Source organism: Corvus cornix, chromosome 4, assembly GCF_000738735.6.
Source record: "Corvus cornix cornix isolate S_Up_H32 chromosome 4, ASM73873v5, whole genome shotgun sequence".
Classification (NCBI taxonomy): domain Eukaryota; kingdom Metazoa; phylum Chordata; class Aves; order Passeriformes; family Corvidae; genus Corvus; species Corvus cornix.
Window position 1 is genome coordinate 60,921,273 of NC_046334.1, and position 22,202 is coordinate 60,943,474.

Genomic DNA, 22,202 nt, shown 5'->3' on the forward strand with positions numbered 1-22,202 from the left:
TAGGTAATGAGCCACTTACCAACCTTCCTGAAGCTGGAGAGGGAGGTTTGGGGTGCTGCAGGAGGGAATCTGTTTCTTGGACTAACATGCTGCCTTTGCGTAAAAAGCAGTATCAGTGGAAGGGAGGGTGCAGGATGGTAGCAATCTAAAAACCTGATAGATTTAAGTGCCATGTAACAATCTAGAAGTTCACATCTAAAAAGGCCATCAGGGTAAGAAGCAAATTTCAAATCCTGCACGATGATTACTTGCCTGTTTCATTCACTAACAGATTTCCGTGAGCTTATGTTGTGTGACAGTAGCAGATGCTGCTTTCTCCCTGTGGAGTCGTGGTATCTAATTGTTTGTGGTTTATGTTCCAGAATGCATGCAACAAAGTAAAGACCTGATCTTGAAACGGCTGCAGTGCCGTGCAAAGAAGAAGGAAGAGTTCAAACGCAGACAGAAAACTGAACAAGAGAGTCTCCTTAGTAAAACTTTTCTTACTGAAGATGTTCAGAATTTTCTCAAGGTGGGAAAATAAAAGCTTATTTTCACTGTTCTATTAGTTTTTAAGGCGAAATGTATTGCAGATTTCTCCCAGTTCCATAAAATTGGGAATTTTGAGTCCTCCCAAGAATCACGTGCAGCAGCACAGGTGGACAGGGTCAGAACCCCTGGTGGTGTTGCATTGGAACAGAATACCAACGGAGTTAATGCAAGATTGCACGTTTTGTAGAAAACATCTTTTACTTAGATACAGTGTGTTTGGTTCAATCCCTGGAGGAAAGTATCCGGCCTGCATTACAGAAGAAAAGAGTCTGCACTGATCTAATTGCTTTTCTATGAGTGGGGTTACCAAGGCTCAAAAGACTTAGCAAATTTCACAGAAGCAGAGGAAAAACTAATTATGATCTCTGGCAGGATGCCTTAGAGAAGGTTTGCAGTTGATAATTTAATAAGGTATACGATGGCCAGTGTAATGTTTCCTTGGTCATATTTTCTATAGAGATTTGTTGTTATTGTTCCAAATGATATACAAAATCAGAGTTCTTAGCTGTAAATGCTGAGAGCTGCAAAATTGGAATAACTGCTGAGAACTGCAAACCCAAGTTATTAAGAATTTAAAAAAATCCTCACTTTTCATGAAAAGAAATAATTTAAGGTGAAAGTGGTTACATCCAGCAGCATTAAACTTTTGATGAAATCTAATAACTTAGATAAAATTACTGTATGAGAAGACCGAGATTTCAACTGCAGCAAACTGTCAAAATTTATTGATCTTAACACTGCGATTTTGCACCACAGGGCCATATTCTTTAATTATGTTGTATGAATTGGATAATGCAGTTACTATTTCTGTATGCACATCTGCCTGGCAAAACCTCCCTTCAAAAAAAGTAGAGCACTTTTTACGTCTTTGGCTTTTCAAAACTTGTGACAAATAATTCTGTCACACATTTTTGTAGCCAGTGTGCACTTGTGAATGTATTTTCATCTTACACATCATTGGAAACTCTTGGACACATCCCAGATTCACTTAACAAAGCTTAGAAATTTTGCATTAAGACCCCTTCCCTACAAAGGTAGAACCACACAGCTTTGTGCATGAGATGCTCTATTCTGTACACCTTAGAAAGGTGTGGAGTAGGCTTAGTTGAACTGTAGACTAATGATCTGCTCATGACAGGCTGAGCAAGGGCAACTTGCACTTCATGCTGCAGGATAGAACACAGCTGAGTTTTAGGATTATGAAATGCCTGTGTACAAATTATGAAAGTCAGAAATGAAAACCTTTCTGCTGCCACAGTGGGAGAGTCTTTTGTCCCAGAACAGATGGGGTCTTAATTGCAGAAACTCTTTGAGGAATAAAAAAAATTGTATATACCTGTACCTCCTATGGTTTGACTTAAATAGTCCAGTAATTATTTTGTGAGAACAATGCACTTGGCACTGAGGAGCTGTTTTAAGTTTGTTTCAGAATTTCCCAGCCAGCCCAACAGTAAAGGAGTTGGTTCCAAAGCGTCGCCATCAGCCCAGAGCTGTACCCATCAAAAATACTTCTTTTCTCTGCCTTTCTCCCCTCACCTCATCAAGGGGCTCACACCAGCACGGTAGCAGCCTTGCCAGACCTTTCTGCTGAATTTTAAGTGGTTTCCAATTATGATGGTGGATTTTGCAGTAAACTTCATTCACTTCAAGTTGTTCTAAACACAAGTAGGGTGGTAATGATTTAGTAGCTGCAGATCCAATTTTTTTATAAGACAGAATGAGATCCATAGTAAAGGTTAGAGTTCCTGTATCATTCTGTCTCCTTCATCTATGTTTCTGTTGGAAAAGGAGCATTTTAATGTTGTCGTTTACTGGCAGAGAATACCGGAATGATAAATGAAGAACACAAACCATAAAGTATCAGTTACTGTAACCCACTCTGGCTCTGCCTGCCCACTGTGGACATACAAATTATAGCAGTTAATTTGTCAAATTCTGCCATAAAGTATGACTCCATGAGATGTGTGAACTTTCAAGTCTACCTCTACAAGAATGATCTGTACATTAAGAGTTTATGGTCACTTTGGTCCTCTTTAGGAGAGCTCTATTGACAAACCTAATGAAGAAAGCCATATTTACCATGGGAATGAAAGGGAGCAGTTGGCAGTTTAAATCAAAATATGGAATCTTTATGTATAATGCTACTCATTAGTCTATAGACTGAGATAGACTTTGTCTGTGAAATAGTCTTCCATGAGCCTGCCAATACATCCACAGTCACAGTCCTCACTTGAAGAAAAAAACCGCATCCCTCTTAAAACTGTGACCAAGGATCCAGTCAGGACCAAGTCATAGATCAGCCTTTTAGGAACCACCATGGGACATGGTGACCAACTCCAGTGCAAAAGCCCTGTACAGTGTGATACAGCTGTAACTCAGGTGTCTCATGATGGTGCCAGGTGACTGTTCTGTACCTCATAGTACTGGCCATGATGTACTGATATTCATACACTGAAAAGCAGATTTCAAATCAGATAATTTCACATTTTTTGCAGTAGTATGTACATATTATTTAACCCCATATTGCCAAGGCTAAGGAATTTTATAGTCAAGACTGGATAAGCTCAAATTAAGGTGGTAAAACAAGTTTCATGTCCCTCTGAGTCATGGTTTCAGGTAAACAATTACTGTTGTAGTGATACATGGAAAGGGCATCAGGGAAGGGAAGAGGAGGATCACAAGAAACTATTAAGATCTTTTCAGCTATTTAAATATACCTACTATGTTTCTTTTAGGCTTACCATGAGCTGATAGAGAAACACTGGCAAGCACAGTGGGATCTGGAGGAGGAGGATGACTTCGAGAGCACAGAGGCTGTCGCTGAACTCTACAAGGTGCCACTTCTAGTGACAAATGTCATTTGCTAAATTAATTTTAAAGATCTTCTAACCCCACTACAGTGTCAGGCCTTAGGGATGTTTGGGGAATTGTAGGAAAGGTCAGCTCCAGGGATTGCAGCTCCAGAAAGCTAGGCTGGCAAAGCAAAAGATGGAGGCAGGACAGTCTTCCGTATCAGCTTGCCTTTTCCATTATCTTCCCAAAACACTGTGTTTCCTAACCTCATATTAGTCAGAAAATGCCTGCATGGTCTGCCAAAACATGCTGCCTGGGTGGCTGACAAGGCTGCAGTAATGTTGAGAGCATACAATGTCTGCTGTTACTGCCAGGTGGGAGATCTAATTTATGTGGCATGATTATCTCTACTGCACCGTAGCTGCATGATACTATTCTTAGTGAACTTCACTACATCTCCAAATACAGTCTTTTCATCTCTTTTTCTCACAGAGAAGTTTTTTTGACTCTAGTTAGTTCCCTGAAATAGGTTCAGATCCTTGGTGTAAATAATATTTTTACACATCTTTTTGTTATTGATTTGAAAAATTCTGGGTGCTTCACGCTTTTGCATCATCTTTAATTATTTTCTATCTGTGCTGAAAAAATACGATAACATGATATATCTGGTGAAGCCCAAAACCATAGTCAGTAGTGACCTTTAATTAAGCTGGAACTAACCACTTTCAGCTCAACAGGATCCTTGTCATGATTAATTATGGCCAGATCAGGATGTTGTAGAAACTTGTGGTCCCTATCACTGTTGCACAAGCAACAGACAATTTGAGAAAAATTACTGCTTTGAAGAAAGGAAAGGTTTGCTTGGAAGGATATACCAGTGAATCAGAGTAGCTTAATTGGACAAAGCTATGTAATATAAGAAAAGTCAACATCTTTGCTGATATTACTGTGCTCAGTTCATCATCCATAGTTACTAACTCTCCCATCCCCTTCCTCAATTCATGTGAAGTCTGGAGAATAAACAATTTTTTTTTAATCCTGCACATTCCACCTCATTTTTGAAATTATATTGCTTTCCTTTATTATGTACTCTGCTTTAGTAACACTAAGACCAGACTGAATATCCTATTTCTTTCAATACTAAGCTAGGTTTTCTTTCCCACTAAAGAAAAATTGGTTTGGGTGAATTAAGTTTTTCTAGAAGTGCCAGGTTGCCAGGAGAACTGCACAAACTTGAACCCTGCCAATTCACTCAGCTGTAGGCCATTATATTCCATATTGCAGCTGCTCTCCTATGACTAGACCCAAACAAATACTGCCAGACGTGAAAAACTGCAAGTGCTGTGATCCAACTGGCATCTGTTGAATGAGGGTCCACAAATCTTAATTTCCACATTTTTTTCTGTAAAAAAACATTTTTACTGTGATATTTAACATAATGAACAAATGCACTTTCTCCCCAAATACAGATACTACAAACTGTTTTAGGAGAGGAGGCTGCTGTGAATATACCTTGTAAACTAGAAAGAAGAGATAATACAGATGAGCATAGCTGCACTGAAGGTAAATGGCTGTTCTGACTTTGAGAGTGCAGTACTTTGCATTAGCAGGGGCATAAAAGCAAAAGTTGCTGTTAAAGGAAGGAAGTGCATCTCACAAACACAATGTCTTTGCTTCCCTCTCTGCTCCACCACACATGCAGAGCAGAAGTGCAGCCTGTACAAGCAGAATTCTTTCCCTGGGCAGCAGGACTTTGCCGCTGCACTTAGTTGCTCCAGGTTTGTCGTAGGGAGAAGCTGCTGCTACTAATGGGGAAGGCAGGGTAGCAATGGGAAGGTGACAGAGGTTTGTGATTCCACAGTGCAGTTGTGTGACTGCAGCTCAAGTAGACTTAAACAAGCAGACATTAACAAGCTGGGTAGCAGCAAGCCTCACAGTAGTCAGTAGTCAGCTCTGTGCTACAAGACCTATGTCCCCACTGGGTTTAGACCTTAGTCGTTTGTAGAACCAGCTAGTTTGGGTACTTCTGTAAACACTGCAAAGCTTGATGTTGCCTTTCTAGAAGCTCTGCACTCGCTGAAGCTTTTTGCCTTGCAAATGAAGCAATTGAAAGATGATCTCAATGAAAAAGGTGATATTAAAATATAAGGAAGAGGTCACCATATGACTGAACAGGGAACCAGTGAATATTCTAGGAACAAAAGAAAAGATGTCACTAACCTGTAAGTGCCACTGCCTTGTGGAAGAAGATCCTTACTTTGTTCTCACAGTGTTCTTCTAAGCCCTTATCAGATTTCTATGCCTTTTTCATGTTTTCATTTTTCACCTTTTAAACAGATTGTGTGTTCATCAAGATAGATTTATATAACCTTCTAGCACTAGGGAAGTCTGTGCTGCTACAGTACATCGAAGAATTATCCAAATTGGTGAATAAATATGTGAAAATTCAATGATCTGGAAGCTGTGTTTGCATAGAATAATTGAGTAGGTTTGTTTTGTGTACACATGAATAAATCAATTAAAATGATTTAACCAAGGTCAATGGAATCTGTTGATGCCTGAAGTGAATGAATGAGTTATATTTGCAGGATAGTGTAGGACTTTTCAGCCACACTAGTAGATTAAAATAGTGTGCTGTAGGTGAATAGTCTGTGTCTAGACACAGGCTGGATAACTAATTTTTGAAATGCATGTTGAAGAATGGGGGTAAATTATTTGATTATCACAGTATGTCATAACTGAAGGAAAAACTGCAGAGCTAATTGAATGGCTCAGCCTAATATTTTCATGAACTGGGTCTGCAGAGTTATCCTGTATACAAGGGATTTTGTGCTGTAGTAACAGTTTTGTATTGGCTTGGGTAACTTTTCAGTTACAAAGTTTTTACCATAATTTTCTTTTACATGGCAGCAATAACACACCAATAACACACCACCCACCCCACTCCCTGCCCCAATATATCCTGTTCTGTTCCTCATGAAAAGATGAATTGCTATCTCAAGTCTCAAGTTCAGCATATCAGATAGTCACCAACCTTTAATCTTTCCTCTCTTCTTTTTTTTTTTTTTGTGAACTACCCATGTATTTCAGTAGGGAAAGATGAAGTGAAGAGGTTGGGGGATAATAGTTCATTATTGAGAAAACAGACATGCAGATTGCACAAAGGAAATCAATTAACAGCTAGGAATTACATAGTAAGTGGTAAGATAGGTCTTTTTCCTCTGCCTTTATTTCAAAACCGTAAAAACACAATTTATTGTTATTTATAATTCCCCTTTGCTGATAGTAGTTCACCAGCATATTATTTCATTTGACTTGACACAGGAATGAAATGCACAGGAATTTAGACTAAAAGCTATTAAGTCTTGAGTGTTATCAATGGGCAAGGCAATAGACATTTTATGAATGGGTATATATAAATGTGAGTTAGAGGGAAAGTATTTGATTTTTTCCTACGTTAATAAAAGGCAGAAAAAATATTTTTGACAAGATAAAAAGTACAGATTCTTAGAGACTTACTCTTCCATTAATTTCCTTATGTAATTTTGTTAACATGAGATACAGTTAGGGGTGCTGGACTACATTTTTGGGTACCAAGAGCTGGCATCTTTTTAAGTGGAGTCACTCAGTTTGTCTCAGGTGGAAATCCCTATCAAGAGACCACCTCAAAGGGTGACTTTTGAAATTTTTGCTCTGTGACTTACCCCAAAAAGACAGCATCATCTGATGGATTAAATTTCTGAACTCCTGGCATGCAAGCTCATTCTAGTTCTGGGTTTGGGCACTGTTAGATTTGTTTTGGTCACTTCAGTCAAAGCTGATGCAAGATGTCTGATATGGGTAGCCTTCATTCTGAAGTTTTCCTCTTGCCTTACTGCATAAGAAAATGTATTTTACCACTATGTGGATTCACAATTTGTTAATAGTTAGATGTCATGAAGGACATAACCTCATCCAGAAAGGCACTTTTCTAAAAAGGGAGTACCAGAAGAGAAGATTGAAACTGCTGTCTGAATAAATCAAAGACCATTGAGGAGGCAAGACTGAAATTTTAATAAACCTCCATTTTAAATGCATGAAAATCAAGAAGTGGGGCTTTTTTATTAACTTATGCTAAGGATGACTTCAGTGTCCCTGTGTTGTATTGATGTTAGGATGCTTAAAAGCAGGTAATGTTTTCATTTTCCAACTGGCATTCCAGAATTCTTCACAGGGAAGAGAGAAGTGCATGCAATCAGCTTTTCCCCATTCAGAGTGAGTGTATCTTCTGAGTGTATGTGAAGTATCTTCTAGTGGCCAGTGGTGTGTGTGTCCAGTGTCCCAGAATTTTTGATGCATTTATGGGATGTATGATCTGAGTATTGAATCTCTGTCTTTAGTGAGATACAGCATGGGTTGGGAGATGAATCTCTTACCTCCTAACCAAGTGTCCTAGCCACTGAGCTTCTGGGGACATATGCAACAGTGTTCTACAGCTTTAATCAGATACTTTAATTCCTTTAACAAAATGTTCTATCACAAGTTAACAAATAGCTGTGCAGTTTCCTCATTGAGATAATATATACTTTTCAGTGGCTGGCATGTAAATAAACTACAACCAGCCTTTCTAAATACATTTTCCTGCTTCACAATTTCACTATTCGCTCATCTATATGTAGGAGCCTTTTAATCATTTAGGTTTAAGGGGGAGAATTAATATTGTTCTTTGAGTGAAATCTGATAAACTATGTATTTCCCCTGTTTTTTGACAAAATTATGTATTTACTGCCTTGTTTAAAATTCAGATACACTCAGCATTTTAATCTAAGCCCATTTTATTTCCATGTATACCCCATGGTATTTCTTTATGCTTGATGTATTTCTCTGGGGATTTTTTGAAAAGCTTAGAGATTGACTGCCAGGTACTACAAACAGGTTCATTCAGTCCTGCAATCAGCTATTCTATTAATGGAATCAATTTGAATAAATTTCATTAAGTCAAAGCTCTAAAAACAAGAGATGACATATCAGGAAGCTTGTAAAAAAATATTTGTAGAGGCTCTAGTCCAAAAATAAGATCCTGGAAGCAGTACTGATTTTCCTTTTCTTTCCTGTGGAAAATAAGTTTTATAATACATAGTGTGCCATCCCTGCTCACAGACAGACTTTATTGCAGTTTGAAATCAAGTACATTCCTTGGAGTACAGATAGTTTTGAAATATTTTGTTAGCTTGAGTCTCTGGGTAGAATTCAATCACATCTGCAATCTTTCCTAAATGTAGACTTGGTATTTCCCCTACCAAATTTTAAAAGGCCATTCCACCACGTTTTTTTCAAGTGCTGCATTAAACAGCATGGCCACTGTATTGTCCCTGTGGTATGGCCTCTGGGTACAGCATGCTGTCCTGTTAGGTGTGGCATGCAAGGACTGCCTGGGCTCTGATGTCCATGTGATTTGGCCCATCACATTAATGAGATGATACAGGTAATTTAATTAATTACAGTAATTTTGTGGGAACAGGACCTAATCACATTTTTCTTCAGTAACTATGTCCCCACTGTGGTAGTGCCAAAGGTAAGTATGCAGTATCATTTGAAGATGCAAGGGGTACACGCAGAACAAAATGGCATTGACAACCAGGAACAAAACACCGTATTTTTTGTTCTGTGCAAAGTATTTTCTAGTAAATAATAACACAGAGCTGTGAGCATGCCAGGGGAATGCTATCAGTTCTACATCAAAATGTGTTCAAAAGGGATTTAGCTGCCATTGTTTAAGAATATAATTCCTTAACACTGTGCCTGAGATCTTTTGATACTGCAATAGAAATGCCACAGACTCCTCTAGACTGCTTCTGAACTATTTCAGACCCAATAGAAATTCTTACATCACTGAACATGCAGTAAAGGCAGGAGAATTAACTTGTCCTGAAAGGCTGGTAAAGCTCAGAGGAGAGATCGTTTACAGAGATAGAGCCATTATTCTTTAAATGTTGTATGGCATATGTAGATTAGAAATACAGTATCTTTGAGTTTATGTTAAATCTGAGAACTTGGTGACTCAGATTTTAAAGTAACAGCAGAAGAGAGAATTCAGACAAACCATTTGGCATTGCTTTTGCCAAGCTAAGCCAGGCCCACAACTACACAGATGATTAGGATGGTATAAATCCTGCCTCTTGTAACAGGAACTTGTACATATAATAATTAAGGAGTAGGGTAAATAATCCTTCAAACAGGATGTAAATGTTACCTTAATGATACTGTCATGTCCAGATTGTGAGCAATCACTAGAAATGGGAAAAGTAGTATCAGAAATAAGGTATTATGTTGGGTCTTTGACTATTAATTCTCATACTTACGCCCAGTACCCAGTTTCAAATAGCCATAGTCCAATTTGAAAGAATTCAGAATACTTTTGAGATTAAAGAAAGCCAGTGGGAGAGCTGGATTCTGAAAATCCTACCTTCTTTAAACAGGTAAGAGTGGAAGGAGCTGAGATAGCTCATCTCAAAGGTGTCGTGAACACGTTTTGTAGTGTTGTGCCTCAGCTTTATCCATAAGAAGAGGTTACTGCAGGGAACTGTTAAGCTATTTATTGTTTGTGAAAAAGCTAATTAATATGGTGATTGGCATCCTAGAGGGATCATAGGAGGAAAATAATAATTTAGTACTCAGTGCACAGCTTGTATATTTTACAATAAATGAGAAATATGAAACACTTTTTAGAAATCAATCAGTTCAAAGGATATTAATAAACCTAAACATGGAACAGCTAAAGGTGCTGTGGAAACATTACATGATCCCCAAATTTATTGTTATGGGGGCACAGAATTACATTTCACACTGAACCTACATTCTGGTCTTTATTTCTGAGTTCTTGTCTTTGTACTTTAACATCCTCTTTTGGTTTTTGTGGAGTTTTCTATATTATTATTTTTTAGTATTTTCTGTTTTATGATTCAATATCCAGCAGTTGGAATGGGCTCTTACACAAGAGTACATTATAGCAGTGTATGTTGTCCTTCCCCAAAAAAAAAGTTCACTAGAACTTTTCTTGTCTATGAGCTGCAGACAAACATATTTGACATTTAGATAAATATCCCTCTGTTTCTACTGAGAGGTTCTAGATTTTGATCATCTAAGAAATTGTAATTAAAGCTGTATTTAAAAGAAGGCAGCAGCTAGAAGACCTGACTTGCTCCTGTAACAGGAATCCGTAAGAGTTTTAAAAATATTATCGGTATGTTAAAGAAAAGAAAGAAATATAAGTGTTTTCAAGAGGGTTAACACTGGTTTGCAATGAAAGCACGCCCAGCTAGGCAGTAAAGCTTTTTGGACTGGTAGGATCATGCAGAGCTCACACAAAAATAGCTCATCATCCTGCAGGAATACTGCAGTGTCCATGTGACTTTCCAGTGTGTTTTTGTTCCCTTTTCAGCTGGGAAAGCTAGCTGTCCCCACTTCTTCTCCCCAGGAATTACCTCAAATTGTACCAAGTTTGCCAACACAGCTCCTATCACCACTGTGTATTTGACAGTGAAACTAGAACAGAGATTTTAAGATGGATGCCATCTGACTAAATCACCCCAACACTTCTTGTGAGTGAAACAGCCTCAGCAATTAAAAACTGCTCATATGGGACTAGTTTCATTAAAACCATCAGAAGATGTTTGTTTTCCTAGGCTTGAAACTATTCTGCATCAGGATGAATTTGAATAATTCTGTTCTTCAGGCACTGAAGAGTGTCATCTTTGGAAGTACCAACTATTGACATGACCAATGTCACTTTTGTCATGCTGAAAGCCGTACTGTCCCTTTTAACTCTTCCTTCTTTCTTCATTCATTTCATATCAGCACCTGTGAAAATGTGCCTATGAGGTGTTGTGCTACATTGGATTGTTTCCACAGCAACTTATAAAGTAGGGGTTTTTATAACATACCACCATAGCCAGTAAAACAGGATGTTCTTTTCTACTGCAGTTGCATGTGATCAACAGTTAGGGTTCGGGGTCTCATGCACTCTTGCCATTGTTGCATTTTAAATGCCCTGTGTAGCTTGAACCAAAACATTAAAGCTGTTCCCTCAACAAAACCTGATCTTTTTAACTCAAGACTTCATGGCATTGGATTTTAGCTGTAGGAGTTGGTCACCAGCCCAGTGTATTCACATGGTTCCCTCACTGGCATCATGGAACATGCAGTGAAACAGCTCCAAAGGGCCAGGGGTTCACTTTGTCATCTGTTTTCTTCTGTCCCTCTCTGTCCCTCTGTTAGGAGCTGTACTCTAAAGCTTCCCATGCTTTAGCAGAGTTGGTGATGGAGCTGTTTCTTCAGACCCTGCCTGTGGTGACGGGCCTCTCTGTAAGAGAATGTGAGCTTCTGAAAGAGGAATGGCAAGAGAATTTGGTCCCTCAGCTGGAGAAATGGGAGAACCACCGCCAGAGACACTGGAAGCTTTTCCAGGAACAGCTATTGCAAGAAAAAGAAGTAAGATTCATGTTACGTTTTGGGACCTCAGGGTCTGAAAATGGGATATGGAAAAAAATGATCAAGATACTTACATGTGGGGAGTGTTGTGTGTATAAATATATAGCCTGGTCCAGACACAGCTCCAGGCTCAGGAGGGGCAGTGTTACCTGCAGCATGGAGTGAATACATATGCTGTGCATGTAGGCTTGCATAGAGGAGTCAAGTAAGTACTGAGCATCTGTCCACAGTCTTTGACAGCTTTGTCAGCACATAAACACTTTTTGGCAAGGCTGCTGTCCGAAGTCCTCAACTCTTGAGCATCTACAGAAACAGTTCAAAAAAGCCTTCACCAGGTCTGTTTGGAGGGGGTACATATGAATACAGTTTACAGACAAGGAAGCCTTGCAATGATAAATATTTCTGGCTAATTTTTATGTATTAATACTATAAAATTTGAAACATATGACACCTACTTTTATAAACTTTCTCTGCTCTGAGAAGGTGAAAAAACACACATCCAGCTTTCCTGCTCTGTTTGTGCCCACCACAGGGGACAGTGACACCAGAGGAGAAAAGCAACAAGAGTAAATGCAGAGGCAGATGTCTTTAGCATCAGCCTGGGACTCAAATGTACCTTCAGTTTATTCATGCCGTGCTGTGTCTCTGTTAACATTGCTTCTAACAGAGCTTAGTCAAAGAAAGACCTTCTCTATTCAAAGGTGTGTCCTTTCCTAAATGTTAAGTGTGTGCTGCAATGTATACAGTAATTGGAGCTTCTTAAATAAAAGGTTGGCAGATTTCTTTAACACTGGCAGAATCATATTTTCCCTTTCCCTCATTCTGCAAAGTGCCTAGATAATCCAGTATATTCTTAATGAGATACTGAGCAAGTCTGTAATTATTACAAACTGCGTTAAGTTTTAAGTTAAGGTGTTCAACTTTTTCACCCCTCATATTTAGGATTCTACTGTAAAACACTGTGATTCAGGAAACTGTGGGCTTCCCAGTAAATCTGGCAGACTGGTTTGCTAGCCAGTGGGTTTAGAACACCCTTGGAAATACAAAAGTAAAATTTTAAATTTTTTTCTTTTTTTCTTCTATATCTTCCTTAAGCTAGAGTTAGCAACACGCACCTCCCTGGTCCGTTTATATTTCCTTAATGTAACTGACCTGTTTTGAAAAAAAATTCTGTTTTTCTGTTTTGGTGTCACAGGGCTATCTAGAAAACTAAACTAAACTAAACTAAACTGTGCTTGGGACCAACCACTCATGCCCAGTGGGTCTACTCACATCCTTAGTTAACGGTGGGCATTTATATTTTCCAGGACTGCTGGCTGGAATTTAGTGTTTGATTTTGGCATACATGTACCTTCGGTAAATAATGAAACAATGTCTGACCTCAATTTTTTTTTTTAATTATTTTGCCCCTTTTTATCAAGGATTAGATTGAATACCTGCCTTGTCAAGTTATACCTTGCTGTTCATTTTCACATTCAGCAAGGGTTCACAAATCACCTGTCCTTGTATGTGCATGGCCTGAGCAGCCTGGTCTGGTAGGTGAACTATGAGCACATTTCATAGTGCACAGAGCCCTAAGCACTGTGGTGGTATTTGCTGTTATAAAAAAACCACAGAGAAGCAGGAGGTTCTGGTGTGCAACTTGTGAATAATGTCATGTCAGAGTGCACATTAGGGCACCTCTGCTGTGGCCCTGCCACTTTCCCATTGAACCTCAGCCCTCATTCAGGGCCAGAGAGGATGCCTTTAACAAACAAGAGGCTCACCACAGAAGGGGACATCTCAAGTCTGACATTTTGATCCAGAAATGCTGTTTGTACATTCCTCTGTTGCTATCACTGGGCACACTGCTGAGTGGAGGAACCATACTCTGGGAGTTTTTCTCAAAGGGTTTAAAGGATTAGTTCATCCCCAGCACTCAGCTTCTAGGTTATAGCTCTTAGGGCAGCACTGTTTGATGGATTCATTGTATGTGAATTCAGGTGTTCTGGTCATGCCCAAGCATAGGTTGTTTAAATTAGAAAATTGACTTTCCTGTCACTTTCAGTGTACCCTAGCATTTATAATGTAAAGCAGATGACTTCCTAGCTAAAAATAAATTTTAAAAATAAAACAATAAAGGGTTTGCTGACATAATTAACAGTAATTACTGAGTTATAGAGCTATAGAGGAATTAACTTAGCAATGACAGAGCTGTCCCATTGGTCTCTGACTCACTAGCACTGCAGTTGGGCTTTATTCAATATAAAAATTTCCTGAATGGCAGACAGAGCTGTCCTAAGGACAAGTGATTCTGCAGGATAAATTCCAAGAAGAGGTAAGAGTTTCTCTTAGTGAGAAATTCATCTTATGACTCCTCAAAAGAATATTCTGTGCAGGAGCCTAAGTACCTATTTTAACTTAATGCTTGTGGCTTTTTGGAAACGATTTGAACGAAACTGGAAAAAAATCTGCTTTATCTCCAAAGAGAGCATGCAGGGAGATAGCTAATCCACCAAAGCTAGGCTGGCAAATTTTCATGAGTCTGAAAAACATCACAACCCATTATACTATGTTCAAATGCAAAGTGCCTTTCTTGTCCCTTTTCTAGTATAAACACAGCAGCTTGAACATTTAAGCAGAAAGCTGACACTTGCATCCTACAAAAAGGAGCACTTAGTTTCCACCGTAAGAAAAAGAGAGATTGGATGCTTGTGACAGGTGATTATGTCATTTGGGAGATCCCATAGATGTTAGAGTGCTGATGGTGACAAAAGATCCATAAATCAACAGTCATATTGACAGGCCTTTTAAATTGTCAGGCATTTTGCAGCAGGAGATATGTCTTTCATTTGCCTCATGATAAATGTGCTATGCTGAGAGTTACACAGTCACCTGCTTTATAAGCTTGGGAAGTCTTAACACCAGAAGACTTTTCACCAGGGTATTTAAGTGTGCTTTTTAAGCTGGCTCTAAAAGACATTTTTTCTTTTTTACTTGAACCACCTTTTTTTTAGATGATCTTTCCTAGCATTTATACGAGTCTGGAATATGATGTCCTTTGGGGGAAAAGAATCACTTTTACAACTGAAAAGAAAAAAATAAGTTTCATATATAACTTTGCTTTATAGGCTTGAGGATATGAGTGAGGCAAATGGGAATAAATGACTAATGAAAATAAATTTTGAGAATTTTCCCACATAGTCCCTAGCTCATGTTTTCTGTAGAGAGCAGTTTCAGGGAGCAGCCTCCTGCACCAGGCTGAGACTCACTTGGCAGTCAGTGGGCATCGCACCCCATCTACAGGCTGGGATGGAGAAATCACTTTCCTTTCATTCCCTGAACAATCTGTGCTAAAGATGTCAAAACAGAAATGAGAGGCAAATTCCTCACCTTTATTGCCAGAGAGTAATACTTAACTTCAGCAGTGCTTCAGAAGATCTCGTAATGGACTTGTGACCAAAAAGCAAAATACTTGGAAGCTTACAGAATAAAAATGGGATGAGATTTCCATCCGTTCCCACATCATTGCTTGACACCCAGAAAGAACTGGTATCTGCTTACCAGTTTTGACATGGCATTTTATCACTTTCTCTGGTTTATTTTTTCATAGTGATTGGAATAACACTTTAAGAAGCCAGACATTCCTTAGAGCTTTACTCCCCATTTACCATACTTTTTTCACTGGTTTTACTGGTTGAATGCAGGAGTCAGAGAGCCTGAGCTCTGTTCCAGTCACTAAGTCTGCGCAGCAGCATGAGTTTGTCCCCTCCTTATGACCTGTCTTTGAGCAAAGTAAGGCTATTCCCAAGAACAGGAAAGCTTGGAGACATGCCTGGTGACTTGACCCAACATTGGAATATGCAAGCACACAGCCTGACCTTGCCACCTGGCCTGAAAAAGTAGTTGTCTCTGTTTTGCTGGTTTTCAGCCACAAGCCAGCAGCCTCAACATTCCCAGAGAATCTTTGCTGTCGCATTTCTGCCTGCATGTGGGAGGTCTTCATGTATTATGAAGGTGGAAAATACCCAGCTCTGCCAGCCCATCCCAGTGAGCTGCCTAAGTGTTACTTCCAATACAGCATACAATATTCTGTTTATTCCATCTGATCCTTTCCACCTTGATCATCTTCCTAATGGCCTTTTTGAGACAAAACATTGGTTTAGTATTTGGTCTAATTCTCAATCTTCCTTGTTTATCATCTCATCATAAATATGTAATAATCCCCCTCCTTTCCTCTTGTTCTCTTACTACTTACACGACTGAGGGACTTTTACTGTTCAGTTTAATAACAGTGTGCTGGAAGAATTTCTGCTGTATTATCAGTTTCCCACTGGTCTCAGGGAGGTGCAGAGACATTTTATAAATTCTGCATACAGGTTACCTCAAATGCACTCTTAATGGAAAAGGTGACTCATTCTTTAGAAGAAACTCTTCACTACTACAGAACGAGGCTGTTTCTTCATAAACAGAAGTAAAGAACAATTGCAAGAAGCACTGTCCTTGTTATCACTGAGTGCCTTTTTGGATAGGATATACTGATAGCAAGTGAGGTGTTATATTGTTATATTTTGGGTTCTTGGCTGCAATATTATATCATTTACCATTGCAATTGTATTCAGATATCATCTCCTATCTTCTGTCTCTTGGTGATATATACCCTCATGCTGTTTGACTTGCCCTTCAAGAACAACTTCTCAGTAAATTCTCAGGAATCAGGTCTCCAAAAATGATGGAAACCCACACCTGAACCACAGCCCATCTCTCATTAGAAATAAAAATATTTCTGGAAAGTAAAAGGTCATGTTCAGACTTTCTTTTAACTGCTGAAAGAGACATTAAAGTACACAATGTGATGGATCTACAAGGCATGTGCAGAGAGGTGCACTAGAAGCCATATCCACAGAGCTGCTAAAGGGAAATGCTGATACAATTACTACTTCAAGCAAGTCTTTGCCATCTGTCATGATGATACCTGGAGATGTTATAGACCATAATTTGATGCTTGCAGCATGCAGTCACAGAAGACACTGTGCTCAGCCATGCTCTGTGATTATCAGACTCACCTAGACTCAAATCAGTTGAGATTTGTCTACACAGGTACATCTGAGGCTCTTGCTGAGAGCAGCCTAGGGGGTCTCTGATGCCATGCAGACTTTTGGGCTGTGCTTTTCATGCCCAGCTGCACTCGTCCCATCTGTCACTTGTTGTTGACTGCCTGCCCATCCAATTCAGGCATCCTGCTCAGGAACATGTGTTTTGGTAAGGTTTTCTACATGGAGAGAGGTCAGTTAGATGTGTCACTGTGTATACTACAGAGAAGGCGCTAGCCATGAAAGAAATACATTTTCATTTTGAAGCCAAAGATGATGTTGTTTCTGATGTTCTACACGTCCTGGGGGAGTTCATTCTGTGCTCACAGAGAAAGTCTCTCTCCTGCACAGATCACTGCTTCCCCAGGAAAAAACTCATATCCAGCAAGGAGGCCCAGTACCACTCCTAATTTCTAACACTAGCAATTGTGCAATTACACATTTGTGCTGCTTTTAGCACCAGATGGAAATTAAACTCCAAGTGAGCCACTCCCCTTCCCCTGCCTGTTGCGGTAAGGGAGTGGCAAAAGCAGAGACTATGGGTTGAAATAACAATTTACTGAAAGCACAAAGCCATGGAATAAGAAATGTACAATAATAACAGCAATGTTATAGCAGAGGTATACAAAAAGAGGTGTTTTACTCAGCAGAAAGGTGTTCACCACTGGGAAGAACAAAGCAGATGGCAGGTACTTCCCATAGGTCACGCTCTGGCTTCCCCAGACAAAGGTAATACGGCGATCGTTCCCGCACACCGCCCACGTGGCCATTGGGAGCAAAGACAGGATGACAAGGGAACTCCCACGGCTAACATTTCCCACCCCCCCCAGCGTGAAACAATGAAAGCCAGTGACAAATAAATGCCCTGAGTCAGGCTGTGCCGCCGCTCCGCTGGGCTCAGTTCTGCACAGGTGCCTGTACCGCTGTTTCTCCCGCCCCACTGCGCTGGAGGTGGTCCTGCAGCTCGTTGCCTCTTTTCCAACCATTCTGCCACCTCCTTTCAGCTCAGCTGGCCCAGGCGCAGCTCAGCTGTTGTCAGCAGGGCTCCCCTCAACTGGACTGGGGTTTGACCCTACCAGTCCTTTCCCCATGGCAGCTGCTATGATGCCTTGAGAGGTCTCCTAAAAACAGACATTAGACAGGAGTAAGGGAATAAAGGTAGGTATTTATTTGAAAGGCCTTCAAAGGTACCCCCTGGGGAGCCAGAGGCTACAGCCAAGATGGACCCCAAGATTGAAAACAGGTCACGAGTTCTTCACACTTTTATAGGTTTGGTTTATTTGCATATCAGGGTTAATTCTCTAATTAAAGCTTCAGTTTAATGATGTAATTCCCCTCATCTTGCCTCCCTTTAGAGGCTTTTTGGTTTATACTTTTTGGGCCTAGGATGGTCTGAGTGTCCTTGGAGAGCAGGCTTGGAGAGGCTTTGTTATGTCTACCTAGCACGAGAGTGCAGAAATTTACAGGCTACAAGAAGCTTCAGAGTTACACACTAGGCAGTACAGGATTTGAAAAATATGAAAGTTAAAACCTAAGGCATCATCTACACCAGGGCTGTCGGTTCAGCACTGCTGTTGATGAGCGTTGCTGCCACTGTCCTTCCAGCACGGGGAAGCAGGGGTGCCAGCAGGGGCTGGATCCGCAGGGGTAATGTGACACCTTCATGCTGGAGAGGGAGAGGCAAAATAGTGCCCACTTCTGGCAGTGTGCTCATTTTCACCCCAAAACCACTCCCACAGGTGTGATGTGGGTGGTGTAGAATAACAACTTGGATGTGCCCACACCATGCTAAGCTTCACCCCCTCCTGCAACTAGGACGACATCTAATCCTTTGGTGGACATACTGATCTAGCGAAACCTACCTGTCTGAAATAGTTGAAAATTTAGTCCCTTGTGTTCTGAATGATGCTGGAACACAAAGTGATACTGTCAGACACCCTGGCTATTATATTTAATTTAGGGCTCTGGATACATCAGCAGGCAACCTGCTTTTATTCAGCTGTCAGTAGCCTAAAATATACTCTTCATCTTGCAGTAAGAGTTTGAGCCTTGCAAATACTTCAGCTTGTGACTTACAATTCCTTAAATTCTGGCAATGTACTAAACAAAATCTTAAGTCCATATTTCCAGAAGTTTACAGTCTAATGGCAAATCCATCAAAACTCATTTAAAGATTAAATTCTTTGATCTAAATACCATGCTGAAGGAGCTGTGAACTTGCAGTCCATGTACTTACCTGTTCATGTAATCTCCATTTTCAACTATTAGCATTGTGTACTATGGCAAAAGTGTGATGGAAGGTGATATCTTTATTTTATTCGTTGAAGATAAAAGCTACATTCTTTACTAGTGAAAAGAAAAAAACAAAAAGCCTACTGCAACCTGCTGATAAGAGTTGATGCAGTATTTTGTGCCATATTGTTATTTTTTTCTTGTTCGTCTGTTGCTGAAACCAAAAAACCTGTAGGAGACACAGCTCAGGGCTGATCCAAACCAGTGCAAAGCTTTTCAGTGAGTTTTGTTTAAGATTTTGATAATTGAAAAAAATATTCCTAAGTAGAATAATTTTAATTCCGCATGAGTTTGTTTTTGAAAGCAGAGGATGATTTTCTTAGCAAAATAAACCCTTGTTTCTTAATGCAGTGACTGACTGAAATCGGAGTTTCTTATAATTCTTTTCCCTGGTTTTAGCTCTGGATAACAGAATATGCTCTGTCTGCTGTGATGCAAAAACACCTGTCTGAGAAACAAGAGAAGATAATTCAAGGTGTCGTAAGCAGACTAGGATGCCTCAGTGATGAGTAAGCACAGTTTCATCAATGACCAGCGGGGTAAAACTTCACTGTTGCATGCCCAGATAAAAACTTGAGTACATTAAATTGTGGAAAGTAGTGCTGAAGGATTATTAGCACCTTCAGACAGAAAGGCAATTGCTCTAGTTTTTTGTTTGAGTATCAAAAGCAGATTTAAAAAGAATAGACATATCGTGACTCCTGGAAAGTAGAAAAAATTGTCTTATGCGATTTTTCGCTGGTGTGCTTTATTTACTGTGTTTGTGAGTGGTTTCTAGTCTTGAACCACCCTCTCTCTGCACTCCCTATGTCACAATGGAGTTGCATTTTCTGCAAAATAAAATGTTCACTCCAGCAGCTTATCAATGGTTAACTTTTATATCTGTTTTCATTTTAATTTAACTTCAGTGTGACAGAACTTGAAGTGTAACACAGCAATATCCATTCTTTACAGCTGAGCAGCTTTCCAAGCCATGCTTTGTACAAAAAGACATTGCACAGAGTGAAGAATAACTCTTGTCATCTTTAAGCAATGACTTTGCTGAACATAGGTGTACCAAACCAGCAGGCAGCTTCACTGATGGATTTTTAATGGTCCTTTTTACAGGTCTGTTAGCTATATATTGCAAAAACACCAACTTCTGCTGTGTTCAGTACTCAGAAGGTTAACCTTCCGAAGAGTTGGAATGGCAGCCCTGGCACGCATGAGACTGTCCAGAAAGAAGAGCTCTCTTCAGGAGCTGAGAGAGCAACATTCCCTGCAGAAGGGATCCTCCCTGTGCCAAGATGAGGACCAGTGGCAGTTACAGAAGGCAGTGGTAGGTACAGTGTTCAGGTGGGTTGTCTCCAGAGGTCTCACATGCTGTGATATTTGGCATTAGAAGTAGCTGTGGAAGATCTAAACCAGAAAAAAAAAAGGTTCAAGCTCCAAGGAGGAAGAAAAATGTTCTCTGTCAAAAATGTGCCCATTGCTGGCATAGGAGGTCCCTGAGTGTGCCTGTTGTAGTTTGGGCAGACATTTTAAAATCGCTGATACTTTATCTAATGTATAGCAATCTGTGATATGTGTATCATGGCAAGCTTATTTAGCAATTTATTTATATGAAAATACTAATGCAAGAAGGGAAGTATGCCGACATATATAAAGGTTTTCTGCAAAGCTGCTGCTTCAGGGAAAGAGAAACTTGTACTAATTCTGCTGGGGATCATAATATGCACTTGAGAAGCACTTGCTTGAGCATTAAAAGAAATTCTTACTCCTACCACACCAAGTTCTTCTATACTGTCATAATTTTTCATTCTTTTTTCTCTTTATCTGTCCATAAGAAGCTCAGCATGTTCCCAATCCTTCCAAATTATCTGGTTACTGTAGGTCAAGAAGACAAAAGAAAGTTTAAGGGATTTTTAGACATGATATTCCTGTAGGTCGCTTTCACATCTGTTTGTGACTGGTTTTTAGTGTTGATCTATTAAGTGTTGTTGGTTATTTAATTACCTACATTGGATATTTACATAGAACAACACCACATTTCATACTTCAACCTCAGACAACCTTCCCAGCAGGTGTCAGTGATAGCCCCTGCCCAACCCACTGCTGCTGCACATATGGGTTGAACCCATCAAACACATTGCAGCTCTATGCTCCATGCTGTTGCTGTGTAATTAGTCGAGAGATAAAATTTTGTATCCCTCTAATTTTGATTTGCATAATACAAACCCTCAATCTCCATGTGGAAGAGAAATAAGGAAAATCTGTGTCCTGCCATTTTCATATTTGAAAAATGTAAATTGAAGCAGTTTCTGTTAATTTTGAAAATCTTAAAAACCTCAATAACTTTTAGAAGAAATAAAATATAAAATAATAAAATACAAATGCATATCACTGCGTTCCTCTTGCTTTCCACTAGTCCCTCTCACTTAGCTCACATGGAGATGTTAATTGATGCAATCACTGTGTTCCCTAATGGAAATGAAATGTCCCCAGGTATTAGTATTCCTTTGGCCTCTCTTCATTACAGCCTATTTCCAAGTCCTGCTAAAACCCATCTCACAAGGAAGTGCCTAAAAATACACATAAAAGATCCTTGCTGCCGAAAAAGTAGGGCATAGGTGTAGAATTGTGTAAAGTCAAGAGAGACAAAACATGTTACAAACAACCTCCAAAGCTAGAACCAATCTATAAGGAGTTAAGGAAAAGGTTAATTTACAGACACCCAACCAGATTTTTAGACATACTTTGTTGTTTTACCTAAGCTTAATTTTTCTTTGGGCCAGTTTTATGCTGGTGGACTATGACACATCTATCCATTGATTTCATACAGAATGCAAAATGACTGTAATGAATCCTAGCTTGGGCATAATCACATGACATTGGGTCTCTAAAAAAAGGAGAAACAGTTTAATGACATTCCAGCTTTCTAAAAAACCTCAAAAACATATGCCTGAGCTATAAATATAACACATCAGAACAACCCAGCATTAATAAGAACATTTCTGCAGATGAATGTTGTTCTTCTACTTGCATTTCTTATTTCGAAGAGGGCAT

At 39.6% G+C, this 22,202-nt stretch overlaps 1 protein-coding gene across 5 annotated transcripts in view; it reads left to right on the forward strand.

The window, feature by feature from the left end:
* EVC (EvC ciliary complex subunit 1) overlaps positions 1-22,202 on the forward strand; it is a 51,530-nt gene that overhangs the window by 20,142 nt on the left and 9,186 nt on the right. For all 5 annotated transcript variants that reach the window (XM_019287363.1, XM_039550471.1, XM_039550470.1 and 2 more), the window contains 5 exons: positions 363-511; positions 3,267-3,365; positions 11,581-11,793; positions 19,557-19,666; positions 20,265-20,475. In XM_019287363.1, the coding sequence (XP_019142908.1) occupies positions 363-511; positions 3,267-3,365; positions 11,581-11,793; positions 19,557-19,666; positions 20,265-20,475 (782 nt within the window). The remainder of the gene's footprint in view (positions 1-362; positions 512-3,266; positions 3,366-11,580; positions 11,794-19,556; positions 19,667-20,264; positions 20,476-22,202) is intronic.